This window comes from Somniosus microcephalus, unplaced genomic scaffold, assembly GCF_052327205.1.
Source record: "Somniosus microcephalus isolate GS21.2 unplaced genomic scaffold, FLI_Smic_1.0 unresolved_chr1, whole genome shotgun sequence".
In the NCBI taxonomy this organism is placed as follows: domain Eukaryota; kingdom Metazoa; phylum Chordata; class Chondrichthyes; order Squaliformes; family Somniosidae; genus Somniosus; species Somniosus microcephalus.
The window spans coordinates 164,670,942-164,689,576 of record NW_028225179.1 but is presented as its reverse complement, the minus strand read 5'-3'; the positions used below and the strand labels follow the sequence as shown (position 1 = coordinate 164,689,576).

Here is an 18,635-nt window from a genome sequence, read left to right as displayed (position 1 = left end):
TCTCCTCATTTCCCCTCTGTTATTTTGCCAATTACCTTTCTATCTGTGTCCTCTGGTTACTGACCCACCAGCCAGTGCAAACAGTTTCTCCTGATTTACTCTAACAATGCCTTTCATAATTCTGAACTCCTCAATCAAACCTCTCCATAACCTTTTTCGGTCTAAGGAGAACAATCCCAGCTTCTCCAGTCTCTCCACATAACTGAAGTCCCTCATCCCTGGTGCCATTCTAGGAAATCTCTGCACCCTCTCCAAGGCCTTGACATGTTTCCTAAAGTGTGATGCCCAGAATTGTCCACAATTTTCCAGCCGATGCCTAACCAGTGTTTTATAAAGGTTTAGCATAGCTTCTGTTGTGGAGTATTTTAAACCAACACTCGACACAAGGTTTTAAATCGATAGTCAAGTTGTCTTTATTGCACCGGTGGGGAGACAGTCTGTTCTGTCTTAGCCAGACCTTTCCAAATTGGTACAGCAAACACTACATTTTTATACATTACAATACACATGTCAAAATTAATTCCTGCCACCTGATTGGACCTTGGCCTGCATGCATCTTCACTGATTGGTTGCCTATGCTGTGTTACATTAAAGTACCGCCTTTATTATTGGAAAAGTATATGTCAAGCTGTTGTTGCACCTATGACCTCTGTTTATGCCAAATGGGGTCTCATCAACATTGTACTTCTGGTTCATTGTCCTCTTTTCCTGCCGCTCTAGGCCTTTTTCATTGTTTTACTTTCCTGCCAGAAAAGAACTTACATCCTCTTAGGCCTCTTATGATTCCATGTCCGGCTATGTTACCTCCACTGCCAATTCAGCAACTTAGAAAAAGCTTCAAAGTATGGTCTTTATTACACCATTCAGTGAAACTGCCAGCGATGTCAGTTTAACTCTTTCCCCACTGCACTTCCTTGCTTTTGTACTCTCTGGCCCAGAAATTAGGTTCGGGGGCTTGCCGCGCGTGCAAGCCCCCGATGTTCACTTACCCGGCGCGCCGGCCGTTCTGCTCCCGGGACGCGTGGAATTCCTTTTTTCAGTTGATTACTCCCGGGCAGCGTCTGACGTCACGCCGCCCAGGAGTGCAGCCAGCGCGAAGCCTCGAGCGCGGCGTGTAAGTGAGACACGCCCCTTGAGGTCTCCTTACCATAGGACACGCCCCCAATTTTTATCACAAGCTGCAAAGCATTTTTACATGCAGAGCAGCATTTTAAATAGGTTTTTTGTATTTTTATTAATCTTTTGCTAACTTTTATAAAGTTTTAAATACTTTTACATTATTTTGAAGAATGTGAAGTAGTTTTAAACAGAATTAAAGCGTAGTTATTTTGATGAGCCGGCTGGGATCACGTGAGCACTGGGCAACCAATGGGAGGTTGCAAAAGTTCATTCATGAGTTTGATAGTAAGAACTGTCAAACTCATGAAAACTCAGGGCGCCCAAAACAGCACTTAAACTACAAATAAAAGTTAAAAAAAATCCCACTAAATAAATGAACTATGTGTAACTGTAAAAAAACTATTTTAAACAATTAATCAAATTTTTGAAAAAATAATTTTTTAACAAATCAGGTCTAAAAATACACTTACCTTACTGTAAATTCTTTAAAAATAATAAACCTGTGGGAAAAAAAATTCTAAATTGTATTAATAGACCACTTACCTTTTAAAACTAAGTACTTACGTCTGCTTTTTTCACGTGTAAAAACCGGAGGCCTTTACGCACGGGAACTCTTTACAAAAAAAGGAATTTCAGCGCGCACGCGCTGCCTGAAACCTCGCACGCGTTCCGCCTCTTAACCCCTTGGTTCAGAAGACAGGAAATGCCGGTTTTCAGCGCATGCGCTGTGCATCCTGAAAACCGGCACTTCCATCGGGCCCACGCGTCCGTACCCCGTCCGTACTCACGAGTTGGGACCCGAATTACTGGGCCTATACCTCTAACTATAAAGCCAAGGGTCCCGTATGGTTTTTTAACAGGCTTATCAGCTTGTCCTGCAACCCTCAAGGATTTGCGTATGTGAACCCCAGGTTTCTCTATTCTGGTACCCCTTTGAAAATTGTACCATTTTTAAAAATTGCCTCTCCTCCATCATCCTTCCAGTCACACACATCAGAATCTGAAATATAAAAGTTTGTTAATACACACAGATTAATGTTTCTGCCAGTGAGCGTGAATTTGTAGTTTATTGTGAAAGTAAATGGATCATTCCACTGAAACAAACATTATTTTCTCTGGTAAACCGTAACATTCTGTTCAGCGAAGAGATGAGTGAACCTGTCTGGATATGGTAGCCTGGTGTTTATGTACTGGTCTGGTAACCAGAGGTTGAGAGTTCAAATCCCCCACCCACACCCTCTCCATGACAGTTATTGAAACTGAATTCAATAATAATCTATTAATTTGTGGGTCAGGACCAGAAAAAACGTCCCACTGCAATTATCACAATTTAGATCCAGTCTCACATCTGTACCAACTGATGGCAGAGGTCAAGAACAGCGATCCGTTCTAGAACAAAACCCTATTAAAAGCCTCTCCTGAACCATCCCTTTCAATAATTACGCACTGCATGGACCGTATTTATCCAATAGATGTATTGGTAGAATAAAATAATATGCAGTTTATTTTCCATATTTGTAGTGTCTGGGAGTCAACCTGAGATCCATGTTGAAGGATTCCATGAGCGAGGGGGGAGTCTTGTGTGTAAATCCAGTGGATGGTACCCAGCCCCTGAGGTATCCTGGAGATACACAGATGGACTGAACATTTCTGCACTGTCTAAAACCCTGAATACAGCAGAGTCCAGCGGAGCTGTCACTATCGAAAGTCACATCAACATCACAAAGGATCTTCGGGAAAGCTACTCCTTTCTGATAAGGAACAGATTGCTCTCCGAGGAAAGAGAAGGGATTATTGAGATAGCAGGTCAGTGACGAGCCCTCCTCAACAGAGGGTTGATGACATGTATGAAATATTCACATGAACACATTCATCAGTCTGATAGATTTATTGTTTGACATGTCAATGGTATCTTAGTTCTACAACAAATAAGTTTGTTTATTTACAGATGAGTTTTTCCCTCGGGAGATGGGAGTTTCAGGATGGAGTGTGGCTTTCTGGATACTCACACTTCTCACTGCTATTCTAATAATTGCCGCTGTTCTCTACTGGTTAGAACGATGGAACGGTGTTTTCTATACATGGAAAGAATGGAAAGGTAACAGCTTACAAAAAATGTTTAAAATGTTGAATTGTGTAAACACTGAAATATACAGAAAATCATTTTTTGTTATACTTGTACAGAATAAGAGGATCCATAATCTCGCAGTAACAGTGATTTAATATCACTGCGTTCCATTTCTCTAAAGTACATCACAGTACAAACCATCACTTACTGATCCGGGATTGGGAAAGCCTGCATTGGGCTGCAGAACTCTGAATTGCTGTTCCATATTCCAGTGGAGTTTCACAGTCTCTCTGTGCTGGATACCTCCAGCTCTACCTGCTTCATGCCACCTAACACACAGGAAAAAATCCTTACATGTGAACTTACAACAGGTTACATTTTAGATACACATTTTCCATCATTTTGGAAAAACTGATGCTTGCTGCACTAGAAATGCTATGAACAGAAACAGCCCTGAAATTGCTGTGAGCGACAGTAGGAGGAATGGTTAACCGTGTTGTATGTAATTCCTTCGTTTTCTAGTTCAATTCAATTTGAACATTTATTTAAGACTACTCAGTCTCCCGCGGGCACTCCACACGTCAAGTCAAAACCAAAAGAAATCTTCAGCTGGAGCGGGATTGGAGTGTGTCGGGTGGGCTGGGAGGGGGTCAAACCAGGTCTTGTAGATGAATCATAGACTGGTTACAGCACAGAAGGAGGCCATTCGGCCCATCAAGCCCATGCTGGCTCTCTGCCAGTGCACTTCAGTCAGTCCCACTCCCCCGCCCTTTCCCCGTAGCCCTGCAAAGTTTTTTTCCTTCAGGTACTTATCCAACTCCATTTTGAAAGCCACGATTGAGTCTGCCTCCACCACCCTTTCAGGCAGTGCATTCCAGATCATAATCACTCGCTGTGTAAAAAAGGTTTTTCCTCATGTCGCCTTTGGTTCTTCTGCCAATCCCCTTAAAACTGTGCCCTCTGGTTATCGACCCTTCCATCAGTGGGAACAGTTTCTCTCTATCCACTCTGTCTAGACCCCTCATGATTTTGAACTTCTCTATAAAATCTCCTCTCAACCTTCTCTGCTCTAAGGAGAACAACCCCGGCTTCTTTAGTCTATCCACGTAACTGAAGTCCCTCGTCCCTGGAATCATTCTCGTAAATCTTTTCTGCATCCTCTCTAAGGCCTTAGAAACATAGAAACATAGAAGATAGGAGCAGGAGAAGGCCATTCGGCCCCTCAAGCCTGCTCCGCCATTCGATGAGATCATGGCTGATCATCCAAACTCAGTACCCCGTACCTACCTTCTCCCCATATCCCTTGATACCTTTAGCTCTAAGAAATATATCTAACTCCTTCTTGAATATATTTGAAGACTTGGCCTCAACCGCCTTCTGTGGTAGAGAATTCCACAGGTTCACCACTCTCTCTCTGGGTGAAGAAATTCTTCCTCATCTCTGTCCTAAATGGCTTACCCCTTATCCTTAGACTATGACCCCTGGTTCTGGACTCTCCGACCATCGGGAACGTTCTACCTGCATCTAGTTTGTCCAGACCTGTCAGAATTTTATAAGTTTCGATGAGATCCCCTCTCATTCTTCTAAACTCCAGCGAGTATAAGCCCAATCGACCCAATCTCTCCTCATACGTCATTCCTGCCATCCCAGGGATCAGCCTTGTGAATCTTTGCTGAACTCCTTCCATGGCAAGAACATCCTTCCTCAGATAAGGCGACCAAAACTGCACACAGTACTCAAGGTGTGGTCTCACCAAGGCCCTGTACAACTGCAGCAGGACATCCTTGCTCCTGTACTCGAACCCTTTCGCTATGAAGGCCAACATACCATTTGCCTTCTTCACCGCCTGCTGTACCTGCATGCTTACCTTCAGCGACTGGTGCACAAGGACACCCAGGTCTCGTTGCACTTCCCCTTCTCCCAATCTATTGCCATTCAGATAATAGTCTGCCTTTCTGTTTTTCACACCAAAGTGGATAACCTCGCATTTATCCACATTATATTGCATCTGCCATGCTTCTGCCCAATCACCCAACCTGTCCAAATCATCCTGGAGTTTCTCGGTATCCTCCTCGCAGCACACACGCCCACCCAGCTTCGTGTCGTCTGCAAACTTGGAGATATTACATCTAGTTCCCTTATCTAGATCATTAATGTATATTGTGAATAGCTGGGGTCCAAGGACCGATCCCTGCTGTACCCCACTAGTCACTGCCTGCCACTCGGAAAAAGACCCGTTAATTCCTACTCTCTACTTTCTGTCCACCAACCAGTTCTCTATCCAAGTCAATACCTTGCCCCCAATCCCATGTGCCTTAACTTTACACGCTAATCTCTTATGCGGGACCTTATCGAAAGCCTTTTGAAAGTCCAAATATACCACATCTACTGGTTCTCCCTTACCTATTTTCCCAGTTACATCCTCAAAAAATTCCAGTAGATTAGTCAAGCACGATTTACCTTTTGTAAATCCATGTTGACTTTGTCCGATCCTGTCACTGTTTTCCAAGTGCTCAGCTATTACATCCTTTATAATGGACTCTAGCATTTTCCCCACTACCGATGTCAGGCTTACCGGTCTGTAATTCCCCGCTTTCTACCACCCTTTTTGAATAGTGGGGTAACATTAGCTACCCTCCAATCCATGGGTACAGTTCCAGATTCCAGCGAATTTTGGAAGATGATCAGCATTGCATCTACTATTTCTAGGGCCACCTCCTTAAGTACCCTAGGATGTAGATTATTAGGCCCTGGGGATTTATCGGCCTTCAATCCCGTCAATTTCCCTAACACCATTTCCCTACAAATACTGATTTCTTTCAGTTCCTCTCTCTCATCAGACCCTATGTTCTCCAACATCTCTGGGAGGTTATTTGTGTCCTCCTTTGTGAAGACAGAACCAAAATATGCATTTAATTGGTCTGCCATTTCTTTGTTCCCCATTATAACTTCCCCTGCTTCTGACTGCAAGGGACCTACACTTGATTTCACTAATCTTTTTCTCTTCACATATCTATAAAAGCTCTTACAGTCAGTTTTTATGTTCCCTGAAAGCTTACTTTCATATTCTATTTTCCCCTTCTTAATTAATCCATTTGTCCTCCTTTGTTGAATCCTAAACTGCTCCCAATCCTCAGGGTTACCGCTTTTTCTGGCCAATTTATATGCCCACTCCTTGGATCTTATGCTATCCCTAATTTCCCTTGTTAGTCACGGTTGAGTCAGCCTTTTTGTTTTATTCTTATCCCAAACTGGGATGAACAAATTCTGTAGTTCATCCATGCGGTCTTTGAATGTTTGCCATTGCCTATCCACCGTCAACCCTTTGAGTGACATACCCCAATCAATCCTACCCAATTCGCGCCTCATACCATCGTAGTTTCCTTTATTTAAATTCAGGACCCTAGTCTCTGAGTCAAATACTTCACTCTCCATCCTAATGAAGAATTCTATCATATAATGATCGCTCTGACCCAAGGGGCCTCGTACAACAAGGTTGCTAATTAATACTTTCTCATTACATAATACCCAGTCTAAGATGGCCTGATCTCTGGTTGGTTCTTCGACATATTGTTCCAGAAAATCATCCCGTAAACATTCTAGGAATTCCTCCTCCACAGTATTTTTACTAATTTGGTTAGCCCAATCTATATGTAAATTAAAGTCACCCATGATGACTGCTGTGCCCTTACTGCATGCTTCTCTAATTTCCCTTTTAATGCCATCCCCAACCTCCATATTACTGTTTGGAGGTCTATATACCACTCCCACTAACGTTTTCTGCCCCTTGATATTTCTCAGTTCTACCCATACAGATTCCGCATCATCAGAGTTAATATCCTTCCTTTCAATTGTGTTAATCCCCTCTTTAACCAGCAATGCTACCCCACCTCCCTTTCTTTTTTGCCTATCCTTCCTAAATATTGAATACCCCTGGATGTTGAGTTCCCAGCCTTGGCCACCCTAGAGCAATGTTTCTGTAATCCCAATCAAATCATATTCGTTTACCTCTATTTGCGCAGCTAATTCATCCACCTTGTTCCGAATGCACCTTGCATTAAGACACAAAGCCTTCAGGCTTGTTTTTTTAACGCTCTCAGACCTATATGAATTATTATTTACTGTGACCATGTTTGATTTAAACCGTTGAGTTCTTTGCCTTCTAATTTTGTTTTTCTCCTTACTATCTTTTGCTTTTTTCCTTGTTTCCCTTTCCTCTGTCTTCCTGCTCAGGTTCCCAACCCCCTGCCACTTGAGTTTAAACCCTCCCCAACAGCACTAGCAAACACTCCCCCTAGGACATCGGTCCCGGCCCTGCCCAGGTGCAAACCGTCCGGTTTGTACTGGTCCCACCTCCTCCAGAACCGGTTCCAATGTCCAAGGAATTTGAATCCCTCCCCCTTGCACCATTCCTCTAGCCACGTATTCATTTGAAATATCCTCCTATTTCTACTCTGACTAGCACGTGGCACTGGTAGCAATCCTGAGATTACTACCTTTGAGGTCCTATTTTTAAATTTACCTCCTAACTCCCTATATTCTGCTTTTAGGACCTCATCCCATTTTTTACCTATATCGTTGGTGCCTATGTGCACCACGACAACTGGCTGTTCGCCCTCCCCCTCCAAAATGTTCTGCAGCCGCTCCGAGACGTCCTTGACCCTTGCACCAGGGAGGCAACACACCATCCTGGAGTCTCGATTGCGGCCGCAAAAACGCCTATCTATTCCCCTATCACTATAGCTCTTCCACTCTTTTTCCTCCCAGCCTGTGCAGCAGAGCCACCCATCGTGCCAGGAAGCCTTCACATCTTTCCTAAATTGTGGTGCCCAGAATTGCAGACAATACTCCAGTTGAGGCCGTGTTTTATAAAGGTTCATCAAACCTCCCTTGCTTTTGTACTCTTTACCTCTATTCGTGAAGCCCAGGATCCTGTATGCTTTTTTTAACTGCTTTCTCAATCTGCCCTGCCACCTTCAACAATTTGTGCACATATAACCCCAGGTCTCTCTGTTCATGCACCCCCTTTAGGATTGCACCGTTTAGTTTATATTGCCTCTCTTCATTCTTCCTACCAAAACGCATCACTTCGCACTTTTCTGCGTTAAATTTCATCTGCCACGTGTCCGCCCATTTCACCAGCCTGTCTATGTCTTCTTGAAGTCTATCACTATCCTCCACTGTTCACTCTACTTCCAAGTTTTGTGTCATCTGCAAATTTTGGACTTGTGCGCTGTATATCCAAGTCATTGATATATATCTAGAAAAGCAGTGGTCCTAGTACTGACCCCTGGGGAACACCACTGTATACTTTCCTCCAGTCCAAGAAACAACCGTTCACCACCACTCTGTTTTCTGTCACTTAGCCAATTTCGTATCCATGCTGCCACTGTCCCTTTTATTCCACGGGCTTCAACTTTATTGGCAAGCCTATTATGTGGCACTTTATCAAACACCTTTTGGAAGTCCATGTACACCACGTCAACCGCATTGCCCTCATCAAAAAACTCGATCAAGTTAGTTAAAATGATTTGCCTTTAACAAATCCGTGCTGGTTTTCTTTAATTAATTCACACTTGTCCAAGTGACTGTTAACTTTGTTCCTGATTATCGTTTCTAAAAGCTTCCTCACTACCAAGGTTAAACTGACTGGCCTGTAGTTGCTGGGTTTTTCCTTGCATCCTTTTTTTGAACATGGGTGTAACATTTGCAATTCTCCAGTCCTCCGTCACCACCCACATATCCGAGGAGGTTCCGAAGATTATGGCCAGTGGCTCCGCGATTTCCCCCTCAACTTCCCTCAGCAACCTAGGATGCATCCCATCCGGTCCTGGTGACTTACCAACTTTAGGTACAGACAGCCTTTCTAGTACCTCCTCTAACAATTTTTATCTCATCCAGTATCTCCACGACCTCCTCTTTCACTGTGACTTTGGCAGCATAATCTTCCTTGGTGAAGACAGTTACAAAATACTCATTTACTACCTCAGCCATGTCCTCTGCCTCCATGCATAGGTTTCCTTTTTGGTCCCTAATCAGCCCTACCTCTCCACTTACTACCCGTTTATTATTTATATGCTGATAGCAGACTTTTGAATTTCCTTTTATGTTAGCTGCCAATCTATTCTCATAGAGTCATAGTCATAGAGTTATACAGCACAGAAAGAGGCCCTTCGGCCCATCGTGTCCGCGCCGGCCATCAAGCCCTGTCTATTCTAATCCCATTTTCCAGCACTTGGTCCCTAGCCTTGTATGCTATGGCGTTTCAAGTGCTTATCTAAATGTTTCTTGAATCTTGAGGGTTCTTGCCTCTACCACCCTTTCAGGCAGTGAGTTCCAGATTGCAACCACCCTCTGGGTGAAAAAGTTTTTCTCTCAAATCCCCTCTAAACCTCCTGCCCCTTACCTTGAAACTATGCCCCCTGGTTATTGACCCCTCTACTAAGGGGAAAAGTTCCTTTCTATCTACGCCCCTCATAATGTTGTACACCTGTGGCCTAGCTAGCGTTTTGTACAGCTCCATCATAACCTCCCTGCTCTTATATTCTATGCCTCGGCTAATGAAGGCAAGTATCCCATATGCCCTTTTAACCACCTTATCTACCTGTCCTGCTCTCTTCAGGGATCTATGTACATGCACACCAAGGTTCCTCTGTCCTTCCTAGGGTCCTACCATTCATTGTGTATTCCCTTGCCTTGTTAGTCCTCCCAAAATGCATCACCTCACACTTTTCAGGGTTAAATTCCATTTGCCACTGTTCTGTCCATCTAACCATCCCATCTATATCATCCTGTAGTCTGAGGCTTCCCTCCTCGCTATTTACCACTCCACCAATTTTTGTGTCATCTGCGAACTTACTGATCATACCTCCTACATTCATATCTAAATCATTAATGTACACTACAAACAGCAAAGGACCCAGCACCGATCCCTGCAGTACACCACTGGACACAGGCTTCCAGTCACAAAAACAACCTTCGACCATCACCCTCTGCCTGCTGCCACGAAGCCATTTTTGGATCCAATGTGCCAAATTGCCCTGGATCCCATGGGCTCTTACCTTCTTGACCAGTCTCCTATGTGGGACTTTGTCAAAAGCCTTACTGAAGTCCATGTAGGCTACATCAACTGCCCTATCCTCATCCACACACCTAGTCACCACCCCCTTGAAAAATTCAATCAAATTGGTCAGACATGATCTCCACCTGACAAAGCCATGCTGACTATCCCTGGAGACTAATTCTGTCCCTCAGAATGTTTTCCAATCATTTCCCTACCACTGATGTTAGGCTCACTGGCCTGTAATTCCCTGGTTTATCCCTACTACCCTTCTTGAACAATGGTACTACGTTAGCTGTTCTCCAGGCCTCTGGCACATCCCCTGTGTCAGAGCCCCTGCAATTTCCTCCCTTGCCTCACACAGCAGCCTGGCATACATCCCGTCAGGGCCTGGGGATTTAGCCACTTTTAAGCCCGCTAAAACTGCTAAAATTCTCATACTCTCTCTTTGCCACTCTTATTTTCTTTTTCACTTCCCCTCTGAACTTTCTATATTCAGCCTGATTCACAATTGTATTCGCAACCTGACATCTGTCATACACGCTCTTTTTCTGCTTCATCTTACTCCATCTATCTCTTTTGCCATCCAGGGAACTTCAGCTTTACAACAGTCCAAGATGGGATTTGAACTTGTGGATCATTAATCCATTTCTTGACATTACCAGTTACATAACCACTACACTACCACAGCTGATGCTAAATGAAATCAATCCCTACCGTAACATCATACATTCTGTCCTTTTTCTGCTTCCAATATAAATTCCTACAGTCAACATTTATAATGTAAACTTGCCATGCTGTTCCTCCTCCTCCTGCCAGTGGATTTGCTGCAGCGCCTCCACTGGTGGGAGGGTGTAATTACAGTGTGACGAGTTTACACAGACAGTTTCCATTCTAAATGTGAATTAGAAATGTACAATGGATAAAGCTGGCAGTAAGTGTGTGAATTGCGCATTTTCTTTTAATATTCATTTCATGTTTGCAAGATGTAACACTTCAACCTCACCCATAACTGTTAGTTAATTACCTGAGTTTATAACGTTCTGACTTAGAGGTGAGAATAATGTGTGTTCTAACTGCACTCCAGGATCCAGCATTATATACTGACTGCTGTAGTGTATGTAACCGTCTACCTTTAAGAGACTATTGTATGTAACCGTTCACCTTTAAGAGAACTATTTTAGGTGTGGCACTACTTGTTTGGCTTCTGTATACGGTAATACCGACGGTGACCACACCGGTATATAAGTGCTGTGGCATGATTTATAGGGCAGATTCGCCCTGACCTTCGAATAGTAAAGTCCTGTTTTATGTTACTCCTGAAGTCTGTGTCGTAATTAACTGCACAACCCACAGACTTTACAGTGGCGACGAGTCCGATCGTACCCTGCGGCAACATTACTTTCAAAGCAACGAAAGAGCGTCGAAAAGAGGCAACCGCCCTCGTCATTCGGCTGGGAGAAAACTCAAGGCTGCAACAATAGAAAGGAGGAAGACTGTAGCGACAGAAAACTTCCATCTGCAACAGGCACTGACTGTCCCTTCTGCCACGGTGACTGTGAGTAAGGGAAAGTGAAAAGAATAGCCGGAGGTTAAGGGCTGAGCACTCGACCACGGTCGAGGGGAAATAGGAGCCGAAGAAAGAAAAAAAAAAGTCGGGTCCAACGGCGTCATGAGAGACCACGACCGGGGGGGAAAGCCGAGCAGTGACCGAAGCCACGAGGCGCTGCGACCGGGAGCGTAGGCGCGGGAAGAGAGGAACTCAGCCGCAGCCGGGGAGGGAAACACCGGACTGCGAGAGAGCGGGGGAGGCAGAGCCGACCAAGAGAGACTGCGCGAGAGCCAGTCCAGCGGCTGAACTGTCCTCCGTCAACGGGGTACCCAGCGCCGGTAGAGCCGAGCGAGCGGGAGAGAGAGACAGAGCCGAGCAACGGGAACTGTGCGAGAGCCAGTCCAGCGGCTGAACTGTCCTCCGTCAACGGGGTGTACCCAGCGCCGGTAGAGCCGAGCGAGCGGGAGAGAGACAGAGCCGAGCAACGGGAACTGTGCGAGAGCCAGTCCAGCGGCTGAACTGTCCTCCGTTAACGGGCTGTACCCAGCGCCGGTAGAGCCAAGCGAGCGGGAGAGAGACAGAGCCGAGCAAGAAGCCGACGCGCAGGCTGTGAACCTGAAAGCCAGCGGCACTCGCCCGTGGGGAAAGTGTACCCCTCCCGCTAGGGAAGACAGAAGCGGGAAACCGCCATTGAAGTGGGCGGGGAGAGAAGATAAGAGCGGGAAACCGCCATTTTCGCGGGAAAACCGCCATCTTAGAAAAAAAAAAGAAGTAATAATTCAAAGAAATACTTGTGTTGTTTCCAAAGAGAGGAAGATGCCTAAGCGTGGTAACATCAACGATTTTAATTCGGAGATAGAAGACTGGGCCACGTATGTGGAACGCATTGAGATCTATTGTGAGGCCAACAAAATAGAAGAAGACGACAAAGCTATCACCTTGCTAAACTCGATGGGGGCAAAGACATACGGGCTCTTGAAGCATCTACTATCCCCAGCTAAACCGGCGGATCAGACTTTCGATGAGGTTGTGACTGTTCTGAAGGATCACTTGAACCCCACACCATTGATGTTGGCTGAACGATTCAAATCCTATGCGAGAACGCAACGGAAGGACGAAAGCAACGCAGAATACTTGGTCGAACTGCGTAGACTAGCGAAATACTGCCAGTTTGAAGGGAATCTGACAGAGGCATTGCGAGACAAGTTCGTATGCGGATTGTCCAAGGAAGGGACGCAAAAGCGACTACTTGAAGAGAACGACCTTACACTTGACAGGGCTGTCCTTATAGCAGCATCGCACGAAGCCGCAGCGAAAGGAACTGCGGAAACGGAGCTAAAGGCAGCGGCACTCGGGGTGGACCAAATTACCTCGAGTACAACCAAATGCTATCGCTGTGGGAAGACAACACACGATCAGAACCAATGCTGGTTTAAGAACCAAGAATGTAGGAAATGTGGCAAACTGGGTCACATCGCTAAGGTATGCCGGTCAGGGAAGAAGACCAACAACCAAAGGAAGCCATCACAGGAAAAGTACAACAAGGTACACAAGGTGGCTGAGAAGAGTTCAGACGAACAGAATTCAGACTCAGACCCAAACGGCCAGGAGCTGGGTAGTCTGAGAATTCATAATGTGAGTAAGGAAGCTGACCTACAAACTATCTGGGTCATACTAAAAATAGCTGGAGTCCAAGTGAGAATGGAGTTGGACACGGGATCAGCTCTATCAGTCATAAATCAAAGGGACTACCACCGGCTATTCTCTCACATACCCTTAAGAGATACCAAGTTCGTATTGCAGACATACACGGGGCATAAAGTATACCCCATGGGAAAGATAAGAGTCAAGGTGAGAGATAGGGGTAAAGAACACCCAAGAATGAACTTGTACGTACTACCTGAGGGAGGACCACCACTTCTAGGACGGGAGTGGATCAAGAAAATAGACAGGGAATGGCCCTACCTACAAGCAATGACGAGTGAGGACTCGGTGCAGACAAGCAGCTCAGACTCTGAGCCGGGAGACGATAAGTCCAGCCCAAGTATGAAAAACAAGGTTAACATGAACTCACTGACTAAGGTTGGAAAAACGATGGCGTGTATAAAGACAGAGAATTCTGAGTCTGTTCAAGTTACAGACATATGCATTACGGAGGAACACCGGGCTCGAACTCAACGTTATCTCAAAGTACGGGAACAATTGAGTTACCGTCTCGTACAAGAGATGAAAACAATGAAAAAGTTCTACGACACCGAATGGGAGAGTCTGGAAAGACAACAGAACCTGCTGGCTCAAGCAGAGAGCGACCATAGAGCCATCGTGACCAATTACCGATCACATCTCCCTTATGATGTTCAGGAGTTAGAATATCTGCATGATCTAGAGATACAGCATACAGGCAAACCACGCTACACTGAGGATTTTGTTCTGCAATTGGAGACGGAGCTAGTGCAGGCAAGGTTAAGAGAAGCTGAATCGCAGTGTGCACTTAAAGAGATGCAGAAAAAAAATCTTGGACATAGAAAAGAGAAACGCTTCTTTACCTGATGAGAATAATGTGGCCATGTTGCAAGAGGAGCTTATAGGGGCGAAACTCAAAGAAGCTAAGCAAAGGATGTTGGAACTTGAAACACAGAACCAAATCAACAGTAACCAGCTATGTCGAGCAGAGAAGGTGCAATATCTCTCAGCCCAGAATAAGGGACTACTCACTCAGTTAAATGAAAGTAAAGGGAAAATGGCTGAGATAGACCGCAAGAATAAAGAAGATTTGATGGCAGTGAGACTTCGAGAGGCGGATAGCATAGCAGCCTTGGCTGAACTCCAACAGAAAATTGCGAAAGAAGCAAATGAAGAGGAATCTTCAGGAAGCCAGGATTTTATTCCAGTTCTTCTCTACGACTCCTTACAAGCAGAGTGTGAGAAGTTGAAAGAACAGTATGAACAGGCCCAGGCTACAATTCTGGAGGGGGTTAACTCGGCAACCTCCGAAAAGCTAGTTTCAGTAGAAGCATATGAGCAACTAAAGGTTGAACATGAGCAAGAAGTCCAAAGGCTGCAGGAAATTCTTGATGAGCTCAAGGCCAAGACAGACTCATCGGTAGAAGTTCCATCCATAGATGAGAAATTAGAGGTGAAAGACATGGCAGAACATGAAAGACAAGATGTCCAAGAACTCATAAAAATAGTGAAGGAAACCCAAGACAAATATGAGGCGGCAATGACCGAGGTTCAACAACTTGAAGAACAGATTCAACTGGGAATCCTTTCAGTGGAAGAAAAGGAAACTGTAAGAAACACAGAGACTGTAAGAATGGCCCCTGAACATGAGTTAGAGAGCATCAAGGCGCAACTTCTCCGAGCGCTGGAAGCCAAAGTACAAGAGGAATAGAAGGTGAAAGCATTGGAGGAAAAGGTGGATGAAATGGAGAAGACTCTGATCCACAGTGTTCCCGTGGAAGAGTTAACGGTCAGCCAACTCCTTCATATGCTGAGGGACAAGACTCTGCAATGGGAACAATCGGAACACGAGCTTCAATCTTCAAAGGGAAGGAGTTCGGAGCTCTCAAAAGTGATGGAAATAGCTGAGGTTGCAACACAGACTTTACTGGGATGCCAAAAGTATGCTGAATCACGTCTATGTGAACAACAGAATGTTGAAACAGCTGCTTCAGTAGAAGGATTGAATAGCCCGATCAATCAATCCCCGATGGAAGGGAAGGTATTGAAATCACAAATGAGGTCAGTAGTGAAGGGTTTGCAGGAAACCCAGGAAGAGCGGGATGAATATGAACGCATAAAGAAGTCTCTTCAAGAAAGATGTCTAGGGAGGGAACAACAGTTGGAACAACAGTCGGCTAACGTCCAGATGGGTAAGGAGGAAGGAGAAGGTCCTCTCGTCGGCCTAACTCAGGACGAACCCGAATATTACCATGACCTGTTGAGTGACACTGAATATTACGAGGATCTGGTCTGCCCAGCTTGTGATGAAAACTCCCAAAGTGCAGAAATCAGGATGAAGCACTTAAAGTCTAAGGAACATAGAGAGATGGTGGCGCTACAGCTGGCAGCTGATAAGGGAGCCCTGAGAGTCTCCAAGAAGCAGAAAAGAAAAAGAAGAAGCAGAAGATGATAACCATCAAAATCATTATCACTCCTACCAGATCATGCACGTGGGCCCTACAAAGGGAGATAAATCAGTTGGAAAGTAAGAAAAATTACCAAGGCAATACAGCTGTTTGTAAAAGTCAGCATTGCTGGTTCAGCAGGACGAAAGTTCAAGCTGTTACGTCAAGGGGAAGACTAGTGGAGGAGTCACGCTAGCAATGTGAACCGGCTACACCACAGCGATGTTGTTCGGACCGAGTCAAGACTAGAGACTGAATCTATACACTGTTCCCACAGAGACTGAACCTGTGAACTGTTTCCCGCAGAGACTACATCTGTAAATTGTTTACCTGAAGTTGAATATATGTATGTTAATGAGAAATAGTATGTTGTAAGCTAAAAAGGGAGGATTGTAGTGTATGTAACCGTCTACCTTTAAGAGACTATTGTATGTAACCGTTCACCTTTAAGAGAACTATTTTAGGTGTGGCACTACTTGTTTGGCTTCTGTATACGGTAATACCGACGGTGACCACACCGGTATATAAGTGCTGTGGCATGATTTATAGGGCAGATTCGCCCTGACCTTCGAATAGTAAAGTCCTGTTTTATGTTACTCCTGAAGTCTGTGTCGTAATTAACTGTACAACCCACAGACTTTACAACTGCTGCATTGTTCGATTTGATAAAACATAAAACCGAACGCTCCTCCGCCTTGTCTAGTGGTTCGGAGTGGGGGAGGGGCGGGCGGGCGAGGGGGAAGGAACGTGGTGTTTCTCTTGGGCTCGGAATTTCCTCCTCATTTGTGCCCAGATACACATAAGAACATAAGAAATAGGAGCAAGGGTAGGCCATTCGGCCCCTCGAGCCTGCTCCGCCATTCAATAAGATCATGGCTGATCTTCTACCTCAACTCCACTTTCCTGCACTATCCCCATATCCCTCGATTCCCTTAATATCCAAAAATCTATCGATCTCTGTCTTGAATACACTCAATACTGAGCCTCCACTGCCCTCTGGAGTAAAGAATTCCAAAGATTCACCACCCTCTGAGTGAAGAAATTTCTCCTCATCTCAGTCCTAAATGGCTGACCCCTTATTCTGAGACTGTGACCCCTGGTTCTAGACTCCCCAGCCAGGGGAAACTTCCTCTCTGCATCTACCCTGTCGAGCCCTGTAAGAATGTTGTATGTTTCAATGAAATCACCTCTCATTCCTCTGAACTCTGGAGAATATAGGCCTAATCTACTCAGTCTGTCCTCATAGGACAATCCCCCCATCCCAGGAATCAGTCTGGTGAACCTTCGTTGCACTCCCTCTATAGCAAGTATTTCCTTCCTTAGGTAAGGAGACCAAAACTGTAGACAATACTCCAGGTGTAGTCTCACCAGGGCCCTATATAATTGCAGTAAGATGTCTTTACTCTTAAACTCAAATCCTCTTGTAATAAAGACCAACATGCCATTTGCTTTCCTAATCGTTTGCTGTACCTGCATGTTAACTTTGTGATTTGTGTCCAAGGACACCTCTGAACAGCAACATTTCCTAATCTCTCACCATTTAAAAAATACTCTGTTTTCTACTTCCCCTACCAAAGTGAATAACTTCACATTTCTCCACATTATATTCCATTTGCCATGTTCTTGCTCACTCACCTTAGCTTGTCTATATCCCTTTGAAGCCTCTTTGCAGTCTCCTCAGAACTTACTTTCCCACCCAGCTTTGTATCATCAGCAAACTTGGATATCTTGCATTTGGTCCCCTCATCCAAATCATTAATATAGATTTTGAATAGCTGAGGCCCAAGCACTGATCCTTGCGGTACCCCAGTAGTTACAGCCAGCAACCTGAAAATGACTTGTTTATTCTTGCTCTCTGTTTTCTGTCCATTAACCAATCTTCAATCCCTGCTAGTATATTACCTCCAATCCCATGAGCCCTAATTTTGTTTAATAACCTCTTGTGTGGCACTTTACCATAAAAAAGCAAACCAAGCACTAGGGTTTATTTCTAGAGGGATAGAATTGAAAAGTAGGGAAGTTATGCTAAACCTGTATCGAACCTTGGTCAGACCACACTTGGAGTACTGTGTACAGTTCTGGTCACCATATTATAAACAGGATATAGAGGCACTGGAGGGGGTGCAGAGAAGATTTACAAGGATGATACCAGAAATGTGATGGTATACTTATTAGGAAAGGATGAACAGGCTGGGTCTCTTTTCTCTTGAACAGAGAAGGCTGAGGGGTGACCTAATAGAGGTCTTTAAAATTATGAAAAATGTTGATAGAGTGGATACAGAGAGAATGTTTCCAATTGTGGGAAAGAGCATAACTAGAGGCCATCAATATAAGATAGTCGCCAAGAAATCCAATAGGGAATTCAGAAGAAACTTCTTTACCCAGAGAGTGGTGAGAATGTGGAACTCGTTACCACAGGGAGTGGTTGAAGCGAATAGTAGGGATGCATTTAAGGGGATGGTAGACAAGCATATGAGGGAAGAGGGAATAGAGGGTTCTGCAGATAGATTTAGATGAGGGAAGACTGGAGGAGGCTCGTGTGGAGCATAAACGCCGGCATGGACTGGTTGGGCCGAATGGCCTGTTTCTGTGCCGTATATCCGATGTAATCCTATGTAAAAACCTCATCGAATGCCTTCTGAAAATCCAAATCCACCACATCCACTGGTTCCCCCTTACCTATTCTGCTAGTTACAACCTCAAAAA

General features: G+C 44.8%; 2 protein-coding genes across 5 annotated transcripts in view; one reads left to right on the top strand and one right to left on the bottom strand.

The window, feature by feature from the left end:
• Positions 1-18,635, top strand: part of LOC147096467 (butyrophilin subfamily 1 member A1-like) — a 51,259-nt gene that overhangs the window by 17,070 nt on the left and 15,554 nt on the right. For all 3 annotated transcript variants that reach the window (XM_085975240.1, XM_085975242.1, XM_085975241.1), the window contains exons 5-6: positions 2,641-2,925; positions 3,068-3,217. In XM_085975240.1, coding sequence (XP_085831366.1) covers positions 2,641-2,925; positions 3,068-3,217 — 435 coding nt within the window. The remainder of the gene's footprint in view (positions 1-2,640; positions 2,926-3,067; positions 3,218-18,635) is intronic.
• Positions 3,107-18,635, bottom strand: part of LOC147096466 (erythroid membrane-associated protein-like) — a 72,158-nt gene continuing 56,629 nt past the window's right edge. Inside the window, exons 7-8 of one of the 2 annotated variants that reach the window (XR_015074918.1) lie at positions 3,396-3,516; positions 3,109-3,194 (exon numbers count right to left, since the gene is read on the bottom strand). Coding sequence is in view for 1 of the 2 variants with exons in the window: in XM_085975248.1 (XP_085831374.1) it covers positions 3,172-3,194 (23 nt within the window). In the remaining variant the exon portion in view is untranslated. Of the gene's footprint in view, positions 3,195-3,395; positions 3,517-18,635 lie in introns of both variants that reach the window. The other variant, XM_085975248.1, reaches the window with a different exon arrangement.